Here is a 22308-nt window from a genome sequence, read left to right as displayed (position 1 = left end):
GGCCATAAACAGTGCGGAGATCATGGACCTCATTGAGGTTTGCGGGGAGGCCCCCAACGTCCATGATCTCAGCACTAGGTGGAGGAACGTGGCCGTCTACAGCCACACAGTGGCCACCATGGCCAGGAAAGGCCACAGGCGCACCCAGGAGCAGGTGCGCTTGAAGGTGAAGAAGCTGCGGCAGGTGTACGCCAGGGCCACCAGGGGCGGCACTGCAGCAGGGGCTGACACCTGCCCCTACTTCCCGCTCTCGACCGACTCCTGGAAGGCAGGGCAGTCCACACCAGCCCGGGAGGCAGCAAGCCAGGACCGGAGGGCCCTGACCCGGGCGCACCAGAGGGACCACCACCAGCTGTCCTGGCACCGGAGTTGGCAGGGTCGTCCAGAGAGGCCATACCAGGTAAATGCCAGCACTATCCCCTACCCGAGGGGGAGGCGGAGAGGGAGACCAGGGACCGCATGCGTGGGCCATGCCTCCCACGGATCATGCAGCCACCTGTGCACGTGTTAGCACGTGCCATGCCACCCTTGGGCAGGTGGCTCCAGCTGCATGACACCCAGAGGCCATGGACCAATAGGCACATGCATGTTTGAAGAGACCTGACATGCTCCCGATCCCAGGGCGGGAACCAGCAGGACGCCCTCCCTTCACACGCCCCCTCTACACAGAGGCAGGGGACATCTTCCCCCCCGCCCCGGCCACACTATACACAGCACTTGGGGCAGCTCCCAGTCTCAGGGAGAGCCAGACATCCTGACCATGGCCTCTGTACAAGCACATCGGCTCTGACGGTGCAGGGCATGGTCGCCCTCACGTCGCAGGGGAAGCTGGGCACCATCCACTGTGTCCCCAAGGAGAACTGACCACATCTCTCCTTTCTCTACAGCTGCACCAGCTGCTCGTGCAGGGTGCACCACCTCACCTGGGACATGCTCCCGCACCCCCTGCCTCAGCAGGACCACCACCACGCGGCAGGGGTACCAGGACCAGCACCTGTGGGCCTTGCGAGTCCTGCACCGCACCATCCAGGCCTGGATGCAGGAGGACCTGCAGCTCCACCAGGAGCAGCTTGCTCAGGACTGAGGCATGAACTCAAACCTGCAGGCCCTGCTGCAGAGCATGCTGCCCCATGCTGGTCCTGTGCCTGCTGCCCCCCACAACTACTGTTCCTCCTCTCACTCCTGCCCCCTCCCACCTCTTCCTCCTCAACCTCCACACTCTCCTCCTCAATCTCCACACCCCCTACCTCAACCTCCGCACCCTCCTCCCCATCCCCCTGGGGATGCCGAGGCCCCCTCTCCCACCATGCTGGGAGGCAGTTGGCCCGGCGAGACCCCCAGACCTGAGTACTGAGCTTCCCCTCCCCCTTCTTCCCCTTGCTTCCCCCTTCCAGCTCCCTCCTCCCAGTTTCCCCCTCCCCTCTCCCACCCTTTCTCCTGCCCTCTCCCGCCTCCTTTCCCCTGTCCCCCCAGAGTTTCATTCCCCCTCCACAGTTGTGTTAAATAAAGACAGTTTATATTTTTGAAAATACGTGTCTTTTATTTGACATCCGGAAGGGGGGGGGGCTAGGGAAAGGTAAGTGAAAGGACGAGAGGGAAGAATGGGGCACAAGCCCCCAGTGGGGCAGACCGGGGAGACTGTTAGCACTCCTCAGGGTGGAAGCTCTCCCGCAGGGCCCCCTGGATCCTGACAGCCCCTCGATGGTCCTCCTGGATGGCAGCCTGCAGACAATGCAGCCAGGCTGCTGGCAACGTGTCCACGAGATGCAGCAGAGTCCCCAGGGACGGGTCTGGTTCCATGTTGCAGAGTGCTGTGGTGCCCCAAGTGAGGGCAAGCAGAACACTCCAAGACACAAATGCTTTGCTGTCCCTCAGGGAGGTAGACCAGCAAGCAGAGAAATCTAAGAACTGTCTGTCTGGGATAGGGGGTTGGGTCCCTTTAAGCCAGACCTCGGCTAGCCTGAGGCAGCAGCCTCACACACTAAGTCCAAACCTGATGCCCTTTTGGCACTGGTTCCAGCCAGCCTTACCTTCAATTCAGGGTCCACTCAATGTGGACGCATTATTTCGAATTAGAAAAATGCCATTTCGAATTAGTTTTTGTGTCTAGATGCGTTATTTCGATTTAGCTTATTTCGAATGAACTAATTTGAAATAAGTTAATTCGAAATAGCGCTGTAGTGTAGACATACCCATACATCCAGAGGATGGTACAATCTAATTTGAAACAAGACACAATTTCCATATGAAGCCAACAACCAAAGGGAGGAGGTGAGGGAAGATGAGGCAAATGGTGCTAAGATCATCTGGTTATAGGCTAAAGTTCTGGGTACAACTTTCTGTAGAAAAGGTAAAGTTACCAATCCGTAAAGTAACAAGGCTACCTAGATGTATTCACCTTGTGTGGAGATCTGATAGGCTTTGTAGCACAGAAAGATTTCTCATAGCCCAGTTGGATTGAACAGGGCCCTTAGGGTCTGTGGGAACTTTAGGAAGATGTGGACGAGGGTGCCGAACACTTGACTGTGTATTGTGGAGTCACAGATGGGTTGGGAGCAGGGCACTCAGGTTTAACCTTTCTTCAATCAAGATGGAAACTACAGATACCTTTGTGTGCCAACATTGTATTCAAAGGCAGATTATGGATGGCTCTTCTGCTGGTGCCTATCCAGTGAGGAGGAGGGTGTAATGCCCACCTCTCCAACACAAGGGCTAGCCACAGTTGTGTTCCCTAGGTTGTTCTGAGCACAGGTAAGGTCACAAGCCACCCAAAGAGCTTGTGAAATCAGCCATGCACACAGAGGTGATCAACTGTGGAGAAGAGCACATGCTGCATCCTTCAAAAAGCGGCACAGTGGGCCTGCTCCTCCAACTGAAGGGTGCCAGGCATCATCCTGCTTCAGTTGACAAAATGTCTCCCTTGCTTCCATCATGGCTTCACTCTTCTCCTAGGGTATGTCTACACTGCAACACTATTCCAAAATAACTTAGTCCACATCTACACAGCAGGCAGGTATTTCAAAATAGTGTCAAAATACTGTCAAGCTGGAGGAATTCGTCCTCCAACACCTGTAACTCTCATTGTACGAGGAATAAGGGAAGTCAGAGGAAGAGTGCTCTATTTCGAAATAAGTGCTGTGTAGACACTCCCTATTGAGGGCTCTGGCAAAAACACAAAATTGGGTCCTAAGTAGCCATTACTAACAGTTACACTTGACATGCACACCAGGACTGGAGGTCTTCCTCAGACAGAGAAGAAAATAATCTATCGTAGTTTCATTCCTTTGTATTTTTTTTTCTCATGGCCAGGACAATCCTAGCCAGGCAAGGAGGTAAAAGTCTGGGAAAGCAACCTGATTCACCTGTAGACCACTACCCATTCTGGAGCCAGAGAAGCCACCACGAAATACTTCCCAGAACCTAAGGGTATGTCTACACTACAAAGTTAATTCGAACTAACAGCCGTTAGTTCGAATTAACTTTGATAGGCGCTACACATACAAACCGCTAGTTCGAACTTAATTCGAACTAGCGGAGCCCTTAATTCGAACTAGGTAAACCTCATTCTACGAGGACTAACGCCTACTTCGAATTAAGTAGGCTGCTAGCCCTCCTCAGCTTTCCCCGGTGGCCACTTTGGGCACCACCAGGGAAACTCTATTGCCCCCCTCCCAGCCCCAGACGCCTTAAAGGGGCACGGTCTGGCTACGGTGCCCATGCCAGGTGCAAGCCTGCCAGCACCCAGCCAGCAGACCCTGCACCTGGCACGGCACGAACCAGTCACTCGCTGCCACCCAGCCCTCCGCCTCTTCCTGGGACCAGGCAGGTGACTCCCAGGAGCCTACCCGGGGCCACAAGAAGCGGGCGCCCGCCTGGTCTAGTGCGGACATCGTGGACCTCATCCACGACCTCCACACTAGAAACAGAAAAGTGGCCGTCTAGGGCAGGATAGCTGCCAGCCTGGCTACCCAGGAGCAGGGTTGCATGAAAGTCAAGGTGGTCCAGTGAGACCCCCGACCCTGAGCCCTGAGCTTAGAATGGCCGTACTGGGTCAGACCAAAGGTCCATCTAGCCCAGTAGTCTGTCTGCCGACAGCGGCCAACACCAACTACCCCGCAGGGGATGGACCGAAGACAATGACCAAGCCATTTCTCTTGTGCCATCCATCTCCAGCCTTCCAAAACAGAGGCCAGGGACACCATTTCTATCCCCTGGCTAATAGCACTCCATGGACACAGCCTCCATAAAATTATCTAACTTCTCTTAAACTCTGTTAGGGTATGTCTACACTACCACCCTAGTTCGAACTAGGGTGGTAATGTAGGAAACCGGAGTTGCAAATGAAGCCCGGGATTTGAATTTCCCGGGCTTCATTTGAATAAAGCTGGGCGCCGCCATTTTTTAATGTCCGCTAGTGCGGACTCTGTGCCCCGCAGCTACACGCGGCACGGACTAAGTAGTTCGGACTAGGCTTCCTAGTCCGAACTACCGTTACACGAGGACTAGGTACCATTACACGAGGAAGCCTAGTCCGAACTACCTAGTCCGTGCCGCATATAGCCGCGCGGCACGGGATCCGCACTAGCGGACATTTAAAAATGGCGGCGCCCGGCTTTATGCAAATTAAGCCCGGGAAATTCAAATCACGGGCTTCATTTGCAACTCCGGTTGTCTACATTACCACCCTAGTTCGAACTAGGGTGGTAGTGTAGACATACCCTTATAGTTCTAGCCTTCACAGCCTCCTGCAGCAAGGAGTTCCACAGGTTTACTATTTGCTTTTTGAAGAAGAACTGTCTGTTATTAGTTTGAAGCCTGCTACGCATTCATTTCATTTGGTGTCCTCTAGTCCTTCTATTATGGGAACTAATGAAGAACTTTTCTTTATGCACCCTCTCCACACCACTTGTGCTTTTATAGACCTCTATCATATCCCCCCTCAGTCTCCTCTTTTCTAAGCTGAGAAGTCCCAGTCTCTTTAGCCTCTCTTCATATGGGACCTGTTCCAAACCCCTGATCATTTTAGTTGCCCTCCCCTCTCCCACCCTCTGTCTTCCCCTCTCCCACCTCCTTTTTCCAGTCTCCCTGAGTTTTGTTCAATAAAGAGAGTTTCTCTTTTGGAACACACGTGTCCTTTATTTTGTACATCAAGAAGGGGGGATAGGGAGGAGTAAGTGGAAGGAGGTGAGGGAGGAATGGGGTACGAGCCCCCGATGGGGAACACTGGGGTGGCTCTGCGGGCTCCTCGGGGTGGAAGCTCTCCTGCAGCCCCCCGATTGCCCCCCCCCGGATGGCAGCCTGCGGCAAGTGCAGCTGGGCTGATGGCCGAGTGCTGTGATGTGCCGAGTGTGGGCATTCAGGGCACTCCAAGCCAGGACTGCTTTGCTGTCCCTCATCGAGGTAGACAAGCGAGTGGGGAACCCCTGAGAACTGTCTGTCCGGGGTGGGGGTCGGGTCCCTTTAAGTACAGCCCTCGGCTAGCCTGAGGCAGCAGCTCCACGCTCTGAGTCCTAATCTGATGCCCTGCCAGCACCATCCTTAACCTCGGTTCAGGGTCCACTCAATGTGGACATGCTAGTTCGAATTAGCAAAACGCTAATTCGAACTAGTTTTTAGGTCTAGATGCACTAGTTCGAATTAGCTTAGTTCGAATTAACTAATTCTAATTAAGTTAGTTCCAATTAGTGCTGTAGTGTAGACATACCCTAACAGTCTATGACCTCTTGCCTGGACCTCCCCCAAAGGCCACACGTTGAGTTTTTTTTCTCCATGTCTCCAGCGAGTGTTTTAAAGACTCTTTTTATTTCAATAATGTTGGGGCCAACCAGTAGAGTGCCTTGATTTAGCACACAGATTGTTAATACCGCCTCAGTCATCAGTAGAATAACAGGGGGAATGATAGTTACCGGCCTATCAGAAACACTTTAATTAAAGGCCACCTTCCACTGTGACTGTTTTTTACACTGAACCGCTCATGGGATGTTTTCCTGGCAGGTAAGCGGAACAGTAAGGGGGTTGCCTACTATGGGATCTTTTATTTCCTAACTCCTGGGTGCCCATTTCCCTTATATTGGAGGACAACAGCCCCCAAAGGTTGTGCATTGCTTCCATTCCTCCCTGGTTTCATACGGCCACAAAAGTGAGATGGGAGTCCGGAGTACAATCTCTTGCAAGATATTTATTTCCATCCAATTTGGATGGTAAAATAGAGAGATGAGCCATTCAGACCATTTTACACATGGCTGTTTTTTCTGTCTATCTCAGTCTTTCCTCTCTGTGTCCTGCCACCCATAGGTTCTAGAGCCTGGGCTCACAATTCGCCTTAGGTTGGGAGGAAGTAATGACTTTCTGCTGTTGAATGAAGCCTCCATCGCTGAACTATGGGAAGTGGGCAGTGCAGAGTGGTCATGCTCATTTGAAATTCTCTTCTATGATCTTCTTGAATTCACACTCTGTCACATGCTCGCCACATGCTGACTCTTTCCCTCCTATCCCTTTGTTACCACTTTTGTTTTTGGCTGGGCTCTGTGAAGGAATTACACCAGAAGATGCAGTCATGATGTGATACTGTCTTTGTGTTACCACCCTCAGAATGCAAGCAGGGGAGGGCAGAAGCAGGCACAATGTTTCCTAGAGGCACAACCTATCCTGGGGCAAATTCCCAGCTTCAGAACAGACTATGTTGGGTTCTCAAGGCTGAGAAGGGTAGGAATTTTCCCCAGGGTTATGTGGTCTACAGAAGTCAGGCAGAATCTCAGCTCCTATGTTTTGGGGGTGGGGCCACTGCTCTGCTCTCATCAGTGCCCGTTGCCTGGGGGAGGGGTGGTATAAGCTGCACCTCACAAAGTGTCATAGTCAGGAAAGCACTGTCTCTGTGTGCCTGGGCGCTGTATGGGCACTTGGGTAAATGCTTCTTACTGGTGCCTCTAGTGCTGCCTCTTGTTATGGCTACAACTCAATGGCATGGTTAAGCCCTTAGCCTTCGCACCCATTTTCAAACTCAAATCCCCGATTTCATTCTCATCGAGTCCCGTGGCACGATCCCTGCTCTGCAGGTTCATAGTCCCTTTGATTTGGAGGACTCTGCCTGAGAAATAATGTACATATCTACATGAGTCAGAGGATCAATAATCTATAAGGGCCACTTGCTTCCTATTTGAGTGGCAGCCCATGAACACTTATATCATTACGATGAGTAATATGTCTTGTCCCTGCCTGTATAGATCAGAGAAGTGACACGTCTTTCCATTTTGCAAGTGACTGGTTTTTAATTTTTTTAATGATAGTTTTATGCTTGATTTGCCTGGAGTAACCAGTATGCAGTGCAACAGACTTCCCAAATTAGTGCTGGGTAAATAAATAAATAAATAAATAAATAAATAAAAATAAGAGAGGTGAGGCAGGCAGTACCCTCATGTGTCAATTAAATCTGAGCCACATCAGAATTTACAGTTAAAAATAACATAATGACTTTGTTCTCTCTGTAGGTGACCTGTCTCCATGATTTCTTTGGGGATGATGATGTGTTTATTGCCTGTGGACCGGAAAAATTCCGCTATGCACAGGATGACTTTTCTCTGGATGAAAATGGTAATATCTCACACGCTGATCTCTACTCTGTGTATTGGGGGGTTTTCTTCCTTCACTCCACCCCAGTTTGGTGGAGGTTGCTTGTAATTTATTGTATATATTTTTAGCAAAAGTAATTCAGCATCCTTTTGCTTATTGAACAGCTAGTGAATATTAAAATCTGGTGGATTAACTGATTTACTACAAGGCAGAATAGGTAGACTCATTGAAGACACAAACATTTATACTAATTGAAAAGCAACATAATCTGTTAGCCAATGTCCCTCTAGTTATATGCACATGGCTGAATTGGGTATCAGTTATTCCCGAGTAATAAAATCGGACCCACAAAATGATCACCATCCTTATGCTTGAAATATGGGTGCGTGAAATGGGAGCTCAGGCAGTTATGAGCCAAGGTTCTGCCTCTATCTATTGTGGCTGATTATAAAACCAAGTAAGTTGAAAAGAGGGGAAAAAGTTAAAGCCTTTGTGGAGTGACTTATCGTCATGGTTTGTCTTCAGTCCAACTGCCCTGCCACGTCATGTTGTACAAATCGGTGATGACCTAAAGATATGTCTAGACCACAGAGCTCTACATCCAAGGAACGCGTCCGCTTTTCAAAAAAAAGTCAGAAAAGCAGATGCGTTTTGTTGGCATCTCTGTAAACCTCATTTTATGAGGAAGAAGGGTTGTTCTGAAAAAGGGGTTTTTTCCCCAATATTTGGCCCCGTGTAGACAGGCCAAATGTCAGAAAAGCCTCTTTCAGAAAAAAAGCAGAAAAATACACAAATCGCAGTATCTTTTTCCAACTTTTCTTTGTAGTGTAGACATAACCTAAGATATGGAATCTGTGATATCATGGAACATACACATCTTGGCTACATCTACATTGGCCCCTTTTCCGGAAGGGGCATGGTAATTTTACTTAAAAGGAGGAATAAGATCCTCCGGAAAAGGGCGCTTTTTCCGGAGGATCGGGGCCAGTGTAGACGCTCTTTTCCGGCTTTTCTAAAAGCCGGAAAAAAGCGGCGGACATTTTTATTTAAATGCCGCGGGGGATATTTAAATCCCCCGCGCATTTCCCTATTGCGATTTCAAAAATTACCATGCCCCTTCCGGAAAAGGGGCCAATGTAGATGGAGCTATGAGGATTTAGGTATCTGGTATAACCATAGTTGTGAGCTATTATATGCTACTAATGCGTTCCAAACAGTGCTTGGTGTTAAATAGGAGAGTCAAGTGAGCACTGCTCTTCTTCCAATTCAAGAGTTTTCTGACATCTGAGCTGTGTCTAGACTGACAAGTTTTTCCGCAAAAGCAACTGCTTTTGTGGAAAAACTTGACAGCTGTCTACACTGGCCGCTTGAATTTCCACAAGAACACTGACGATCTCATGTAAGAAATCAGTGCTTCTTGCGGAAATACTATGCTGCTCCCATTCAGACAAAAGTCCTTTTGCGCAAAAGGGCCCGTGTAGACAGCTCAGATTTGTTTTGTGCAAAACCGCGTCTAGATTGGCATGGACGCTTTTCCGCAAAAAGTGCTTTTGCGGAAAAGCGTCCGTGCCAATCTAGACGCTCTTTTCTGCAAATGCTTTTAATGGAAAACTTTTCCATTAAAAGCATTTGCGGAAAATCATGCCAGTCTAGACGTAGCTCTGGAGTCTATCTTTATGTGACTCTTGTATTTTTTGATTGGTATAACTCAGATTTCACGATGTGGTAGGCTTTGTGTTGCAGAGAGAGTTTCCACCTTTCTGCCAAAGCTTTGCAGGCAGAGAACGAAGCCCTTGTGAGCCAAAGAGGCTGTTTACAACTGGAGCTTTGCTTATGTTTTAACACCCCACAGTTTAGGCAGCTCTAAGGGAGCTCCCTACTGTAAAACAGCTTGGATGAGATCCTAGCAGAACAGCTTGAAAGAAAGCCAAGCATGGTGCTCCTGGGCCCTTGGATTCTGAACACTTTCACAGTCTGGATGTCATATAACAAAAACCAGCCTGGCCTGATTCTCAGAGGCACTGGACATTAATAATAGGAGCTGCAGGTGCTCAGCATCTCCCCAAAGCAGTGTTCCCTTAGCCCTTGCCATCTTCCCATTCTCCGCCAGCAAATCCCACATTCAGGGATTCAGGATCATTGTATGGGCTAGTGTCATGTGGATGAACATCTTTCATTGCACTTTCTTTCATCATGGGCATGTCTGCCTCCCCAGCTGGAAGATGTGCACTCAGTTTGCTGGCCTTTAGGGCCTGTCTGATGAGACGACAAGATGGGAAGTACCACAAGAAAGGTGTGTCATCTTTTCCCTCCAAATTGCCCATCCCAAGTTCATCCTTATAGTTCCTATGGCTGAGACGCTGCATCTTCCAGAATTATGTCTCTTGTGAACCTGCTGATCGTGGCAACATCCTCTTAGGCTGCAAGAGCCAGTTCCATAGCAAGCTAATAAGAGACTCTGAGTAAAATCCTGGAACGACTGAAGAAAAATTGAGTTTTGTCATTGACTTTAGTGGGGTCAGGAGTTCATCCTTTCTGAACTTGTGTATCTGTCCAAATACACAGACACAAAGTTGTTGCCTTTAAAATATCAATATTTGCCAGTGATTATTACACAGTGGCATATGAGAGCCTCCATTATTTCTATTATCAAGTATAGGGAAATACTGTTGTCTTTTCATGGCATCCCCTTCTATCCCTGCTTATGTATATGAAATGGAGTATAGCTCAACTCCTCTATAACTGTGGAGCCAGGATCAGGGCTGCTTTTAAGCCATCTGTAAGAACAGATACTACACTTGATCTTAGCCTCCCAACCTCTACTGTACATTCTTTGTATATTGTACATCCTAGGACATTAAACAACAGAGCAAACAGGTTTGTTACTAGTTCTAATTAGTCTCATGTGGTGTCCCTTGAGCCCACTGCAAAGTACTGGCATAATTTCCTCCTTTTCTCATTTTGTATGACCCAATAGCAAACCTTCCAGCCGACTGTCTGGGAGGAAGAAAATGAAGCTGGCTACCTCATTGCAAGCCAGGGGGAAAATTGAGGGCGATTACATTTTCATAGCTATTCTGAAGTAGAAATAAATACATAACATACATGTAGGTCAGACAACTTGTTTTCGGTTCACCGACCATTCATTTGCTGCATGCTGCCTTATATCGTTTCCATTAGGGAATCCAGACAAAGGGGTTGTAAATCAAAACCAGTGCTGGCTGAGCTGAACCTTTCCCCATGAAACATGGGCTGTATGTGGGAGCGCTAGCTCGGAGAAGCACTACACTCTCCATTTTTAAGGGTGTTTGTGTAGAAGTTCTAGGTCTATGAATGCAGGGCTGAACCAATCAACATTTAACAAAGGGGACATGCTCTTCTTATCCTGCTCCTACTTGGGTGAGATTAATGACTTAAAAAGGTGTGGAAGTACTCTTCCCCTTACCTCTCAGTTCAAATAGCCACTGGGTTCAAGATCTTGAAAGCTTGAAATCCTAATTCCCAGGAAGGTTTGTGGCATTTCTAGGCTTCTTTGGAGCCACGGTAGATTCTATTTACATTCTTCTCTCTGCCCAGTGCATTTTTTTTAATAATACACAGACAGACTGTAAGCTGCTTGTGAGTGTAGGAGCATGGGCAGAGTGCCCAGGAGACGAGACTCCATTTGGGTACATTTGCACATGGTGCAACTCCCAAAAGACTGCAGCTTGGAGAAGTCACAGAAGAGGGTTTCTCCAAGCTGGGTGAAATTCTTCCTGGTGCAGATGGTTTAGGCACCACTTAAGGCTTTTAATGCAGGGCCGTAAGAGAGGCTTAAATGGTGCAGTGAGCCTTCTGCTGGTTTTCTGCACCTGAGTAAATTTCACTCATCGCCCATAGCTGTCACACATGGTCTGGTTAGTGCATGCTGCGTTTTATCACCTTTACCCTGGCCTCAGCTGGCCAGGAGACATATTAATTGTTTTTTATTCTGACTTTTCCCATGGTACTTTCTGCTCATTGTCAATATGCAACAGAGATTAATTAAATAACCTGATTCATTACCCAGGGTGGGCCATTGGAAACCAGCACAGCTAAGGCTGCAGAGCCATGGCCGTAGTACATTTGCCTGGAGTGCGGGCGCCGAAGTGCAAACCACTTGCACCCCCACTCTGCCAAAGGAACAAACTGACCGAGGCAAGCACTGAATCCAGAAACAAGCTCTGCTAGATTTTAACGCTGCCCTCCCCCAGAGGGGATCTCCTCTCTGATGCAGCCCCACTGATAGCTCCATGGGCCTGGCAGCAGCCCCCTGTGCTCTGAGGCATCGAATGTTCCCCAGTGTTTGTAAAGCAAATTGAAAATCTGAAGTCCTGTGCTGTCCTGTGTGTCTTTCGCTGCATTGTACAATCAGCATCTTGTACCCTTGGTGCTTTCCACAGGGTAAAGGCCCCAGCAATTAAGGTCAATAAAAACCAGCTATGCTTGTCATTTATCTTATTAGAGTGTCGTGTAATGAAAGGGAATCCTCCGACCACTCCAGGCAGCAAGTCATCCCCCACCCCTCAGAAGAGCTCCGCAAAGAGTCCAGCCCCCATGCGCAGGAGCAAGTCTCCAGCTGATTCAGGTAACCATCAAGATGGTGAGTGATTGTTTTCCGGTGGATGAATATTGACTCCATCCACAGAGGAAACAAATGCCCTGTATCTTTGGATACAGTGACCTCAGGCATTTCTTGTTTCTTTGCATTGTGCTATTGTTTAAAGATTCCAGTTCAGATCAGGGCCCCATTATTTTAAGCCCTATACAAATGCACAGTAAGATACACAAATCCTGCCTCAAACACCTTACAGTCTTGAACAGACAAGACAATGAAGGTGAGAGACAAGGAATATTAATATTCCCTTTCTCCAGAAGGGGAACTGAGGCATAGAGAGATCCATCTGTGTCAGATAAGGTGTTTTTTCCTCTTGGATGTACTTTGATTTAAAATAACCTCCTGTGCAATGTGAGTATTAATAACATACAGTCTAGAACAGTGTTTCTCAACCAGTGGTATGAGTACCCTCAAGGGTACTCAAGAGAAGTCTGGGGGGTACGTCAACACAACTGAAATTTGGAGAAAACAAAATTTTTGTTTTACATTTTACAGTGCTTTATTATTTTTGTACTTTTTACACCCACAATTTTCATCGCCCGCCCGGCTACAATTAAGTTGTTTAAACAAATGTGTTGCAATGGTAGGAAAAAAAATTGTGCGTCTGAAAACTGTAGATACTGGGGGTCCTTACATTTATTTTTTTAAAGGGGTACTTTATAAAAAAAAGGTTGAGAAACACTGGTCTAGAAACACGTCAGTCTAATTCCTATTTAAGAAGATTACAAAACCTTGCCCATTGCAGAAGCTGGCCTAAACTCATTGAAATGTTACTGCGGCATCACCCAAAGCTGAAAATAAATAAAATGGAAGACTTCATTTGCTGCAGTAGCTTTTTATATTTCAGTAATGTGGGATATGCGCTCTCTCTCCAGGATAGACACTGTAGCACGTAAGCCCATGTAGCACACCTGAATGCATTAGGAGATATTACTTAAGCTTTCCTCTATAAGATCAGACGTTAATCTCTTTCAGAAGCAAAACTGTAGACTAAAGGTAAATGGCCCAACATAATGTAGCATCTTCTCTATTGTCACTATCCTACTTGTTGAGCAACTCAGCATGGACAATATGATGGGCCATAGTTTTGCTTATGTGTCACAATGCACACCCATAGTTTGATTGCATTATATATATCAATAAGTAGAATGTTTAGGACGTCTTATCATTTTGGGATATGGTAGTAAATAGCCTGGAGGTAAGACCAACAATAAAAAACAACTTTCAGGTCAGATCCCTCTCATCCAGGAGTAGGCGATAATTTTTGGGGGGAGGCACACCAAAATTTTGGAAAGTGGTCAGAGGCTGTACTTTTCCATGGAGGGTGTGAAAGGTCTGGGATGGAGGTTGGGTGCAGAAGGGAGCTTTGGGTGCAGGAGAGGTGTGAGGTCTGAGAGAAAGTTTGGGTTAAGGAGGAGGTTGTGGCTTGGGGCAGGTGATTGAGGTGTAGGGTCAGGGAGGAATATGGGTACAGGAGAGGATTCTGGCCTAGGGGAGGAGTGTAAGAGAGGGTGCAGGGTCTGGGAGGGAGTTGTGACCTGGGGTATGTGTGGAGGGGTGCAGAGTGTTTTGGTGGTGACCTGGGGTAGGGAGTTAGGGTGCAGGAGGGGCCAGGGTGCAAGATTCAGGCTCTAGCTAGGAGGCGCTTACCTAGGCGACTCCAAACCAGCCCCCAGCGGGACCTTCAGGCACACTCCCTGCCTGCTGCGGCCCCAGGACGCAGAGCAGCTGGCTGCTCCTTTTGTCTCTGGGCGGGGGAGGGTGGGGAGAGAAGGCTTCATTAGCTGCTCCCCGCCCCCCAGCACAATCTCTCAGCTCCCATTGGCCAGTTCCCATTGGCTGCTCCCACCCGTAGCACAGTCTCTCAGCTCCCATTGTTTGGTTCCCATTGGTTGTCCAGGAAACACTTTTGATCCGAATGTGTCACCATATCTACATTAAAGATTTAGAGGCATTTTGCAAACATGAAGCAGTGGTGGTATGCTGGATAATGCTATAGGGATGGGAGCCTGGAGACCTGAGTTCTATTTCTGTCTGTGCTAGTGATTGAGTTTGTTACCATGGGCACATCACTTAGCTTTTCCCCTTCTTTTACGGGGTAATGATACTTACAGTCCTTTCACAATATAACGTAATCCAGAGATGAAAAACTGGTGGAAAGATTCACAGAAAAGCTTTGAGATGGTTTTTATCTCTGTATATTTGGAGAACAGTATTGACAAAAAACAACACTAAAAGGGTCTCACATTCTCAGAAAAGTCCCAGCGCTGGAGTGACTGGAATGTGGCATCCTTCCTCTCCTTCTGACCCCTGGCCCATCATTGTTGTGCCTTCCTGCAGGAATAACTGATTGATTGGCCTGCAGTCTCCAGTTCTCCCTCATTATCTTCCCCCAAACTCAAGGAGGGAACACAAAGCCCATGTTTGTCATTGACTTGAGACAACCCTGCAGTCTGTCCCATACTTAGTAGTGTCATGTATTCATTGATATGCAGTAAACAGCCAGATTATACAAGTGAATGGGGACCTATAGTATTCCTGGAGCACCACCAGACTCTGTGTGTAAAGGTGTCTTTGAGTGACCTATTAATACCCACTGGTACTGTCACCTTGATGTGAATTGTAATGCACTGATTATTCTGCTATGATTGGGGAATTTTTATTATCACAACCTCAGCAGAGTCTCGCGCAACTACGTCCCTGATCAATGCTCATTCCCCAAACTCCAAAATTAACAGTGATTAAAAAAACCCCTTAAATTTAACATTTCTCATTTAAAAACAAGAATCAGGCCAAAGGGGCCTGTGCATGGAAGGGCCATGATACTGAGAGTGGCAATCTTTTGCTGCAAGGATCCAAGCTAGCTGGTCCTGGAAGAAAAAGAATTGGAATTCCTCTTTAGAAAACTCTGTCTCCTTGGGTACGTCTAAACTACATGGCTCCGTCGACGGAGCCATGTAGATTTGTTTTTTTGGCAAAGGCAAATGAAGCCGCAATTTAAATGATCGCGGCTTCATTTAAATTTACATGGCTGCCGCGCTGAGCCGACAAACAGCTGATCAGCTGTTTGTCGGCTCAGCACGCTAGTCCGGACGCTACCCTGCTGACATCAAAGCTCTTTGTCGGCAGCCCCAGTAAACCTCATCCCACGAGGAATAATGGGGCTGCCGACAAAGGGCTTTGATGTTGGCAGGGGAGCGTCCAGACTAGCGTGCTGAGCCGACAAACAGCTGATCAGCTGTTTGTTGGCTCAGCGCGGCAACCATGTAAATGTAAATGAAGCCGCGATCATTTAAATCGCGGCTTCATTTGCCTTTGCCTATCTGTCTAATCTACATGGCTCCATTGATGGAGCCATGTAGTCTAGACACAGCCCTTCAGTCTAGACACATCATGGTTGCCTGGTGAAAAATTCAGTTCCCTCCAAAACGAAGGATCTATCTAGAGGCATCCAAATCCCATCTCCTTAAGGTATCCTCCAAAAATGAGTTCTCTAATCTAGAAGAAGAGGTCAAACTATGTTGTTGGTATACTCCTACTCTCCCTTTATTTATCAGATACATTCAATCTTTTTTTCTCATTAACAGTAACAGTAGCTGAGCTGCCTGGGTTTCAGCCCACATAAGTAAGATCAAAATTGGGACAATAGCTCTCTCTAAAACCTGGAACAATTTAAAAACAAAAATAGCAAAGATCAATCTTAGGTAATGAGATCATCTGGAAAATGTTGTTTTTGTCATGTCTCATTGGTATTTATTTATTTTGAAAAGCGTATTTCATCTCAATAACACTTAACAAACTCCCAGAAATTCCTCCATCAAGCCCATATGATGCCTCACATTTAGCAAAGATATTTTAGGATCAGAACTAGAGTGTGTATGAAATCAATGTTTCATTTTCAGGTTTGAAGAAATAATTCCATCATGCCTTTTCACTCTTCTGGAGTTTTGCCTTTGGTAGAATGCATGTGTGTCAAATCGGGGTCCAGTTGTACAAATGTTTGTTCTGTGGCAAGGGGAGTCTATGATTTTTGCAGCAAGAAATGATTAACATCAGCATGCCCTCAGTGACTGCCAGGGGAGATCAGCAGGGCACAGAGCAGAAATTTAAATTTGACCTTTTCCAGCTACAGTATCTAGTGGCCTAGGATTGAATTTGGCTCAGGGAATCAATGAGAGACTGTTGTGGACTTTAATTTCTTGCTTCTCGAATGGAATAGAAAGATAAATACATTTCCACAAGGCAGCAACAACGAGCAAACAGATACAGAATGTCAGTCTGTCTTGACTTCAGACCTGACTCCCAAGGGTTATTTTGAATGAATATGTTAAAAAGGCAGCAGATGTCTTTGGGACGATGCACAATATGGTTCAAACCAGACTGCTATCTATTTCCACTCCCACTTCAGCTCCAGCTAGCTAACAATCTGCACTATACATCACACAGAGATATGACACGCTAAAAGCTATGTTAAAAGAATGTGAAAGTTGTAATGTGAGGCATTCAGTAGTCAGGAAATCTCATATTTAAGATTTCCCATGCACTCTTAATTCAAGCAACTTTGTTTGCATGTATTATGATTATCTTTCAGTACATGATCACATACTATTTTTTTCCATAGGATCCCTGCCACATTCAGTCTGCAAAACTGACAGTGCTCACTGAAAGAATAGCTATTTATTAGTTTATTTTATCTGAATTGTTCAGTGTTTGGTCCTTGAGCTTACTACTGCACACTATACAAACCCTGCTCCTAATACAGAATTATTAATTTCCTCATTGTCTTTTCTATGGCGCTTGTCACTATAGTCTCTGAGTGCTTCACAAATAATGGGTATTATCCCATTTTGCAGATGGAAAACTGAGGTACAAAGAGATTAATATGAGGTTGCCCTTTAAGCCACCTTGAATATTTTAAATAGAGAGACAGAGTAAAAATATTTTAAATAAATAAATAATTTGGGGCACCCAATTTGAAATACCCAAGACCTGTTTTTTCAAAGTACTTAGCAGTAAACAGCACTTTATGCTTAACACATAACTCCCACTGACCTCACTTGCAGCTGTAAGTGCTCAGCACTTCTGCAAATCAGACCCCCAAACCACAAGTCAGGTGTCCAGAGAAGGAGCAGGGCAAACCAATTAGCGACCACCTGGGGCAAATTTGGTTTCGATCTGGGATTCTCAAACTTAATTGCACTGCAAAATCCATATCCACATGGCAACATGTAACTTGTATCAGCTGAAGATATTAGCAATGTTGTTATTATTATTATTATGATTATTATTATTGGTAGTCCATCATGTCCAATGATGACGTCTTGAGCCTGCACAGGCTCATCGGTTGTGGACTCGCATGTGGCTGAGGAGTCCAAGCCTTGAACGGCATGGGTGTTCACAGTGAGAACAAAGGAATAGTCCTGGCTCTGTCAGTGTAGCTGCTACTGTTGCTTTTCTCCTCTCATGAGCATCAATCAGGCGTATGCGTTGCTGCTCTTCGAAGTTGTCATACGCGTGTCGTACAAGAGCACGCCAGCCTGTTCGGTCTTCTGCATGCTATTCTAGCTGCTTTGGCTTTAATCCAGCATGAGCAATGCTGGCCTTTACGCAGTCTTTATACCTCTTGCGAGGCCTGCCTTGATTCCTTTTGCCCTGGTAGAGTTCACCATAGAGGAGTTGCTTAAGAATTCTTGACTCCTCCATTCGAATGATGTGCCCTGTCCAACAAAGCTGGGCTTTCAGAATCATGGCTTCAATGCATGTGGTTCCTGCTCTGTCAAGGACTTCCAAGTTCATGACTCTGTCCTGCCATCAAATGTGCAGTAATGACCTCAGGCTGCGTGTGTGGAAGTGCTCCAGTAGTTTCACATGTTTTCTGTACAAGGTCCAGGCTTCACTTCCATACAGGAGGCTGGTCAAGACTGCAGGCCTGTACACTTTCAGTTTAGTGGACTGTCGAATATTGTGCTGATTCAACACTCGTGCTCTTAGATGTCCTAATGCCTGACTAGCTTTGCAGATGCTGGCATTGATTTCTTTGTCAAAGGAGCCATCATCATTGGCTATCACACTGCCAAGGTACTTATACTTAAATTAGTAATGATTGATATTAAAAAACATCATAAATGAAGTATAGCTAAAGAAGATACATGAGGCCATCTTAGAAATGAAAGCAACTGCCCAGAAAGCTAGTGAGGTGTCAAGAAGGTTTCCAAGACTCATAGGATTCCTGTACTAGCAGATCAGACATTCCAATTAGTTTCCAATTTTTGATCTCCAAATTAAGGGGCAGGGGCAGGGGCAGGGGCAGGGAAGCCATTGTAATTTTGCAGAAATCGAGTAGCAATGGGACTTCAAAGGCAGACTATCAGGGCAGTTGGGAGCCACAAAAGTAAAGAATTAGTCTGACTTGGGTCTGGCTCCTCCTGTGCAGGTGCACAAGTGGTATGAAAGGAGGAACTCCTCTATCTTGCACCTAGTACAGTCATTAAAGCAGCTCATCAAAGTTTTGGCAACTTCTTCTCTTCTTGGAAGATTGCAGCTGTGGCAATCTGGAGTTCAATTTAGTGGGTTTAGTAAAGACCCACTAAATCAAATGCTGAAGGTGCCCCAGTCGACACCAGTACCCTTCAATTTGCAAGGAGCAAGGGAAGTTGACAGGAATGGTTGTTCCCATCGACCTCCCACTGTGGAGATGGCACTGAAGTTCAAATTCAGATACACTGATTCCAGCTACACAATTAATGTAGCTGGCGTTGCATTTCTTAATTCAACCTTCCAGGTAAGTTTAGACAAGGCCTTTCACTGCTACCTGCATATTGGGTTTTTTACTGGGGCCTACTTTGATGCAGCTAAATTTCATCAGCTCCAAAAGTCATTCAATAGGAGTGGAGTCTTTTCCAGTCTCTAGCTTTAATAGTGAACAGGGGAGAATAAACATCTGTATGAGGCTGTGTGTTGCAGATGGGTTCAGAGGCTATTATTTTTATTTTTAAAAAACTGATTATAATGTGGTTATTGGGAACAAAAAATAATCAGCAAATATTTTAATGGGAAAACAAAACCATGTAAAAAAGGGAATCATTCTTGCACAGCATTACACACAACACCTGACTACAGTAACAATGTGAAATGAATGGAGGAAAACTATTGATCAAGGATGCTAATGGGTTAAAAAACAAATGAAAGTTGTGGCAGAAACACAGGTCACTGTGGATATAGAACTGGAATTGTTCCTTATATGGAAATACAAAGACAAGGCACCAGATTCCATCTGGGAATCAGAAAGAGGCATAATGGATTCTCCAACATGTGCATATCAGTCAATACTGCAAGATACTGAGCACATTGGTTCTAATCCAGTAAAGAATTTAAGCATATAGGGTCTACCTGATCATACACCATTGAAATAAATGCTAGCTTTGCCATTGACTTCAGTGAGTGCAGGATCTAGCCAACATTTTACGTATGTGAGCAGGCTCCCTGAAGTCAACAGCAATACGTATTTGCTTGAAGTTAAACATATGCCCCAATTGGTTTGCTGGATCAGAGCCAAAGACTGCAAAGCAGTACTAATCAGAATGAGATCAGCCCTATGTGTAGACCCTGGGGCAAATCCTGAAGACTTTACTCAGTTTTCAGTCAGTCCTTATTTAGCTTCAGCAGGAATAGGAAATGATCAAACCCTGATCCCAGAACTCTGGATTCTTTCCAGGGGCAGAAATAATCATTAGGATGACAGGTTATGTGAGAAACTATCATAAAAAAATGACTGCCTATGAAGGAGTATTGCTGAAAAGGATTGCGGAGGGTGTTTTAGATCGGATCTCAAACTAAATATGCATCCACCATGTAATATTGTTGCCAACAAACCAACAATCATTCTGGGATGTATCCAAAGGAGTGTTGTAAACAAGACACAAGAAGTAATTCTCCCATTCTACTCAGCACTGATGAGGAAATACTATGTTCAGTTCTTGGTGCTACACTTTAGGGAATATGGGTATGTCTACACTACCCTCCTAGTTCGAACTAGGAGGGTAATGTATGCATACCGCACTTGCTAATGAAGCCCGGGATTTGAATTTCCCGGGCTTCATTAGCATAAGCGGGGAGCCGCCATTTTTAAATCCCCGCTGCTTCGAACCCCGTGCAGCGCAGCTACACGGGGCTCGAACTAGGTAGTTCGGACTAGGGTGCCTATTCCGAACTACCGGTACACCTCGTTTCACGAGGAGTAACGGTAGTTCGGAATAGGCACCCTAGTCCGAACTACCTAGTTCGAGCCCCGTGTAGCCGCGCTGCACGGGGTTTGAAGCAGCGGGGATTTAAAAATGGCGGCTCCCCGCTTAAGCTAATGAAGCCCGGGAAATTCAAATCCCGGGCTTCATTAGCAAGTGCGGTATGCATACATTACCCCGCTAGTTCGAACTAGCGGGGTAGTGTAGACATACCCTATGTGGTCAAACTGGAGAAGGTTCACAGAAAAGTAATAACAATGATTAAAGGTTTAGAAAACATGACCTATGAGAAAAGACTGAAAAACTTGGGTTGTTTAGTTTGGAGAAGAGAAAACTAAGACGCGGGGAGAGGATGGGACTTGATAACAGCATATAAAAGCTTGTTGTGAAGAAGAAAGTGATAAATTATTCTCCTTAACCACTGAGACCAGGGCAAGAAGTAGAGGGTTCAAACTGCAGCATGGGAGGTTTAGGTTAAACATTAGGAAAAATGTGCTCCCAGGCTGTGGAATTCTCTTCCTCAGGATATTCGCATGGCACCTGTTTCACTGTTTCAGCATCAGGTTAAAGCTACCCTTTTTATTCGTGCTTTTATTGGTGTTTGAGTCTGTGTGTGTCTGGTCCTCCTCTCGAGATGTTTTTAGCAGGTTTTATGTCCCTCTAGGGTCTCGTATTTTAATTTGTATATATATATTTGTATTGTGTTTTTAAAAATGTTGTAAGCTGCCTCGAATATTTTAAATGGAGAGGTGGGGTAAAAATATTTTAAATAAATAAATAAAATAAATAAAAACTTCCTAGCAGTCAGCATAGGTAAGCACTGGAGCAAATTGCCGTCAGAAAAGATCTATGTTGGGTGTGGGGAATCTATGGCCTGCAGGCTGGATCCATAGAGAGGCTCGGGGCTTTGCCCCCCCACCCCAGAGCAAGCCAGTATGAGTGCACCAGCCTGGCTGCAAGTCTCCCTGTCTGGTGTCCAATCAAAGGGCTAGAATGCTAGCACTGGCTCATCCCACTGCTGGGTAGGGGAAGCCCTGAGCTTTGCTGTGGGCCAGATCAGGAGAAACTAGAGGCCAGATCCAGCCCCATTGGGTGGAGTGCGGAGAAGCCCTGGTGCCCTGAGTGAGTCTGTGTCTTTTTGTTTCTTTGTTTCTTGGGGGCCAGCCCATTGAGGGTTTTTTTTTTCTTCTTCTCACTGGTGTGTGGCCCCTGAATGAAAGGCTCCCCACCCCAGATCTAGGTTATACTTAGTGCTGGCTCAGTGAAGGGGATAGGACTGGATGACCTGTTGAGGTCCCTTCCAGTGCTATATTTCTATTATTCTATGGTTGTGAGGTCACAGTATTGCATAGGAGAGGCTCAGGTTATTTGTCCCTACCCAGGCAAAACTCCAGATAGTTTCATAGGTGTAAGTACTACAGATATGGGGCCCAGTTCTCATTTCTTCTAACTCCCCTTAACTTAGCTCTGAAGATATTAATGCCTTAAGCACCGCACTGATTTTTCACTCCTTTAAAACTTTATATGCCAGGGTATGTCTACACTAGCCCCCTAGTTCGAACTAGGGAGGCTAATGTAGGCATTCGAAGTTGCAAATGAAGCCCGGGATTTAAATATCCCGGGCTTCATTTGCATCTTCCCGGGCGCCGCCATTTTTAAATGTCTCTTAGTCCGAACTCCGTGCCCACGGCTACACACGGCACGGAGTAGGTAGTTCAAATTATTTAAATCCCGGGCTTCATTTGCATCTTCCCGGGCGCCGTCATTTTTAAATGTCCCTTAGTCCGAACTCCGTGCCTGCGGCTACACATGGCACGGAGTAGGTAGTTCAAATTAGGATCTCTATTTCGAACTACCTACTCC

The 22308-nt window shown here is 46.3% G+C and overlaps 1 protein-coding gene across 2 annotated transcripts in view; it reads left to right on the top strand.

Moving 5' to 3' along the window:
- Positions 1-22308, top strand: part of DCX (doublecortin) — a 134049-nt gene that overhangs the window by 90891 nt on the left and 20850 nt on the right. Inside the window, exons 4-5 of one of the 2 annotated variants that reach the window (XM_006136203.5) lie at positions 7488-7590; positions 12053-12190. In XM_006136203.5, coding sequence (XP_006136265.1) covers positions 7488-7590; positions 12053-12190 — 241 coding nt within the window. The remainder of the gene's footprint in view (positions 1-7487; positions 7591-12052; positions 12191-22308) is intronic. The other variant, XM_006136205.5, reaches the window with a different exon arrangement.

Source organism: Pelodiscus sinensis, chromosome 13 (assembly GCF_052426305.1).
Source record: "Pelodiscus sinensis isolate ZL-2025 chromosome 13, ASM5242630v1, whole genome shotgun sequence".
Lineage (NCBI taxonomy): Eukaryota > Metazoa > Chordata > Testudines > Trionychidae > Pelodiscus > Pelodiscus sinensis.
Note: the sequence above shows the minus strand (reverse complement) of the source record. Positions and strands in the feature narration are given on the sequence as shown.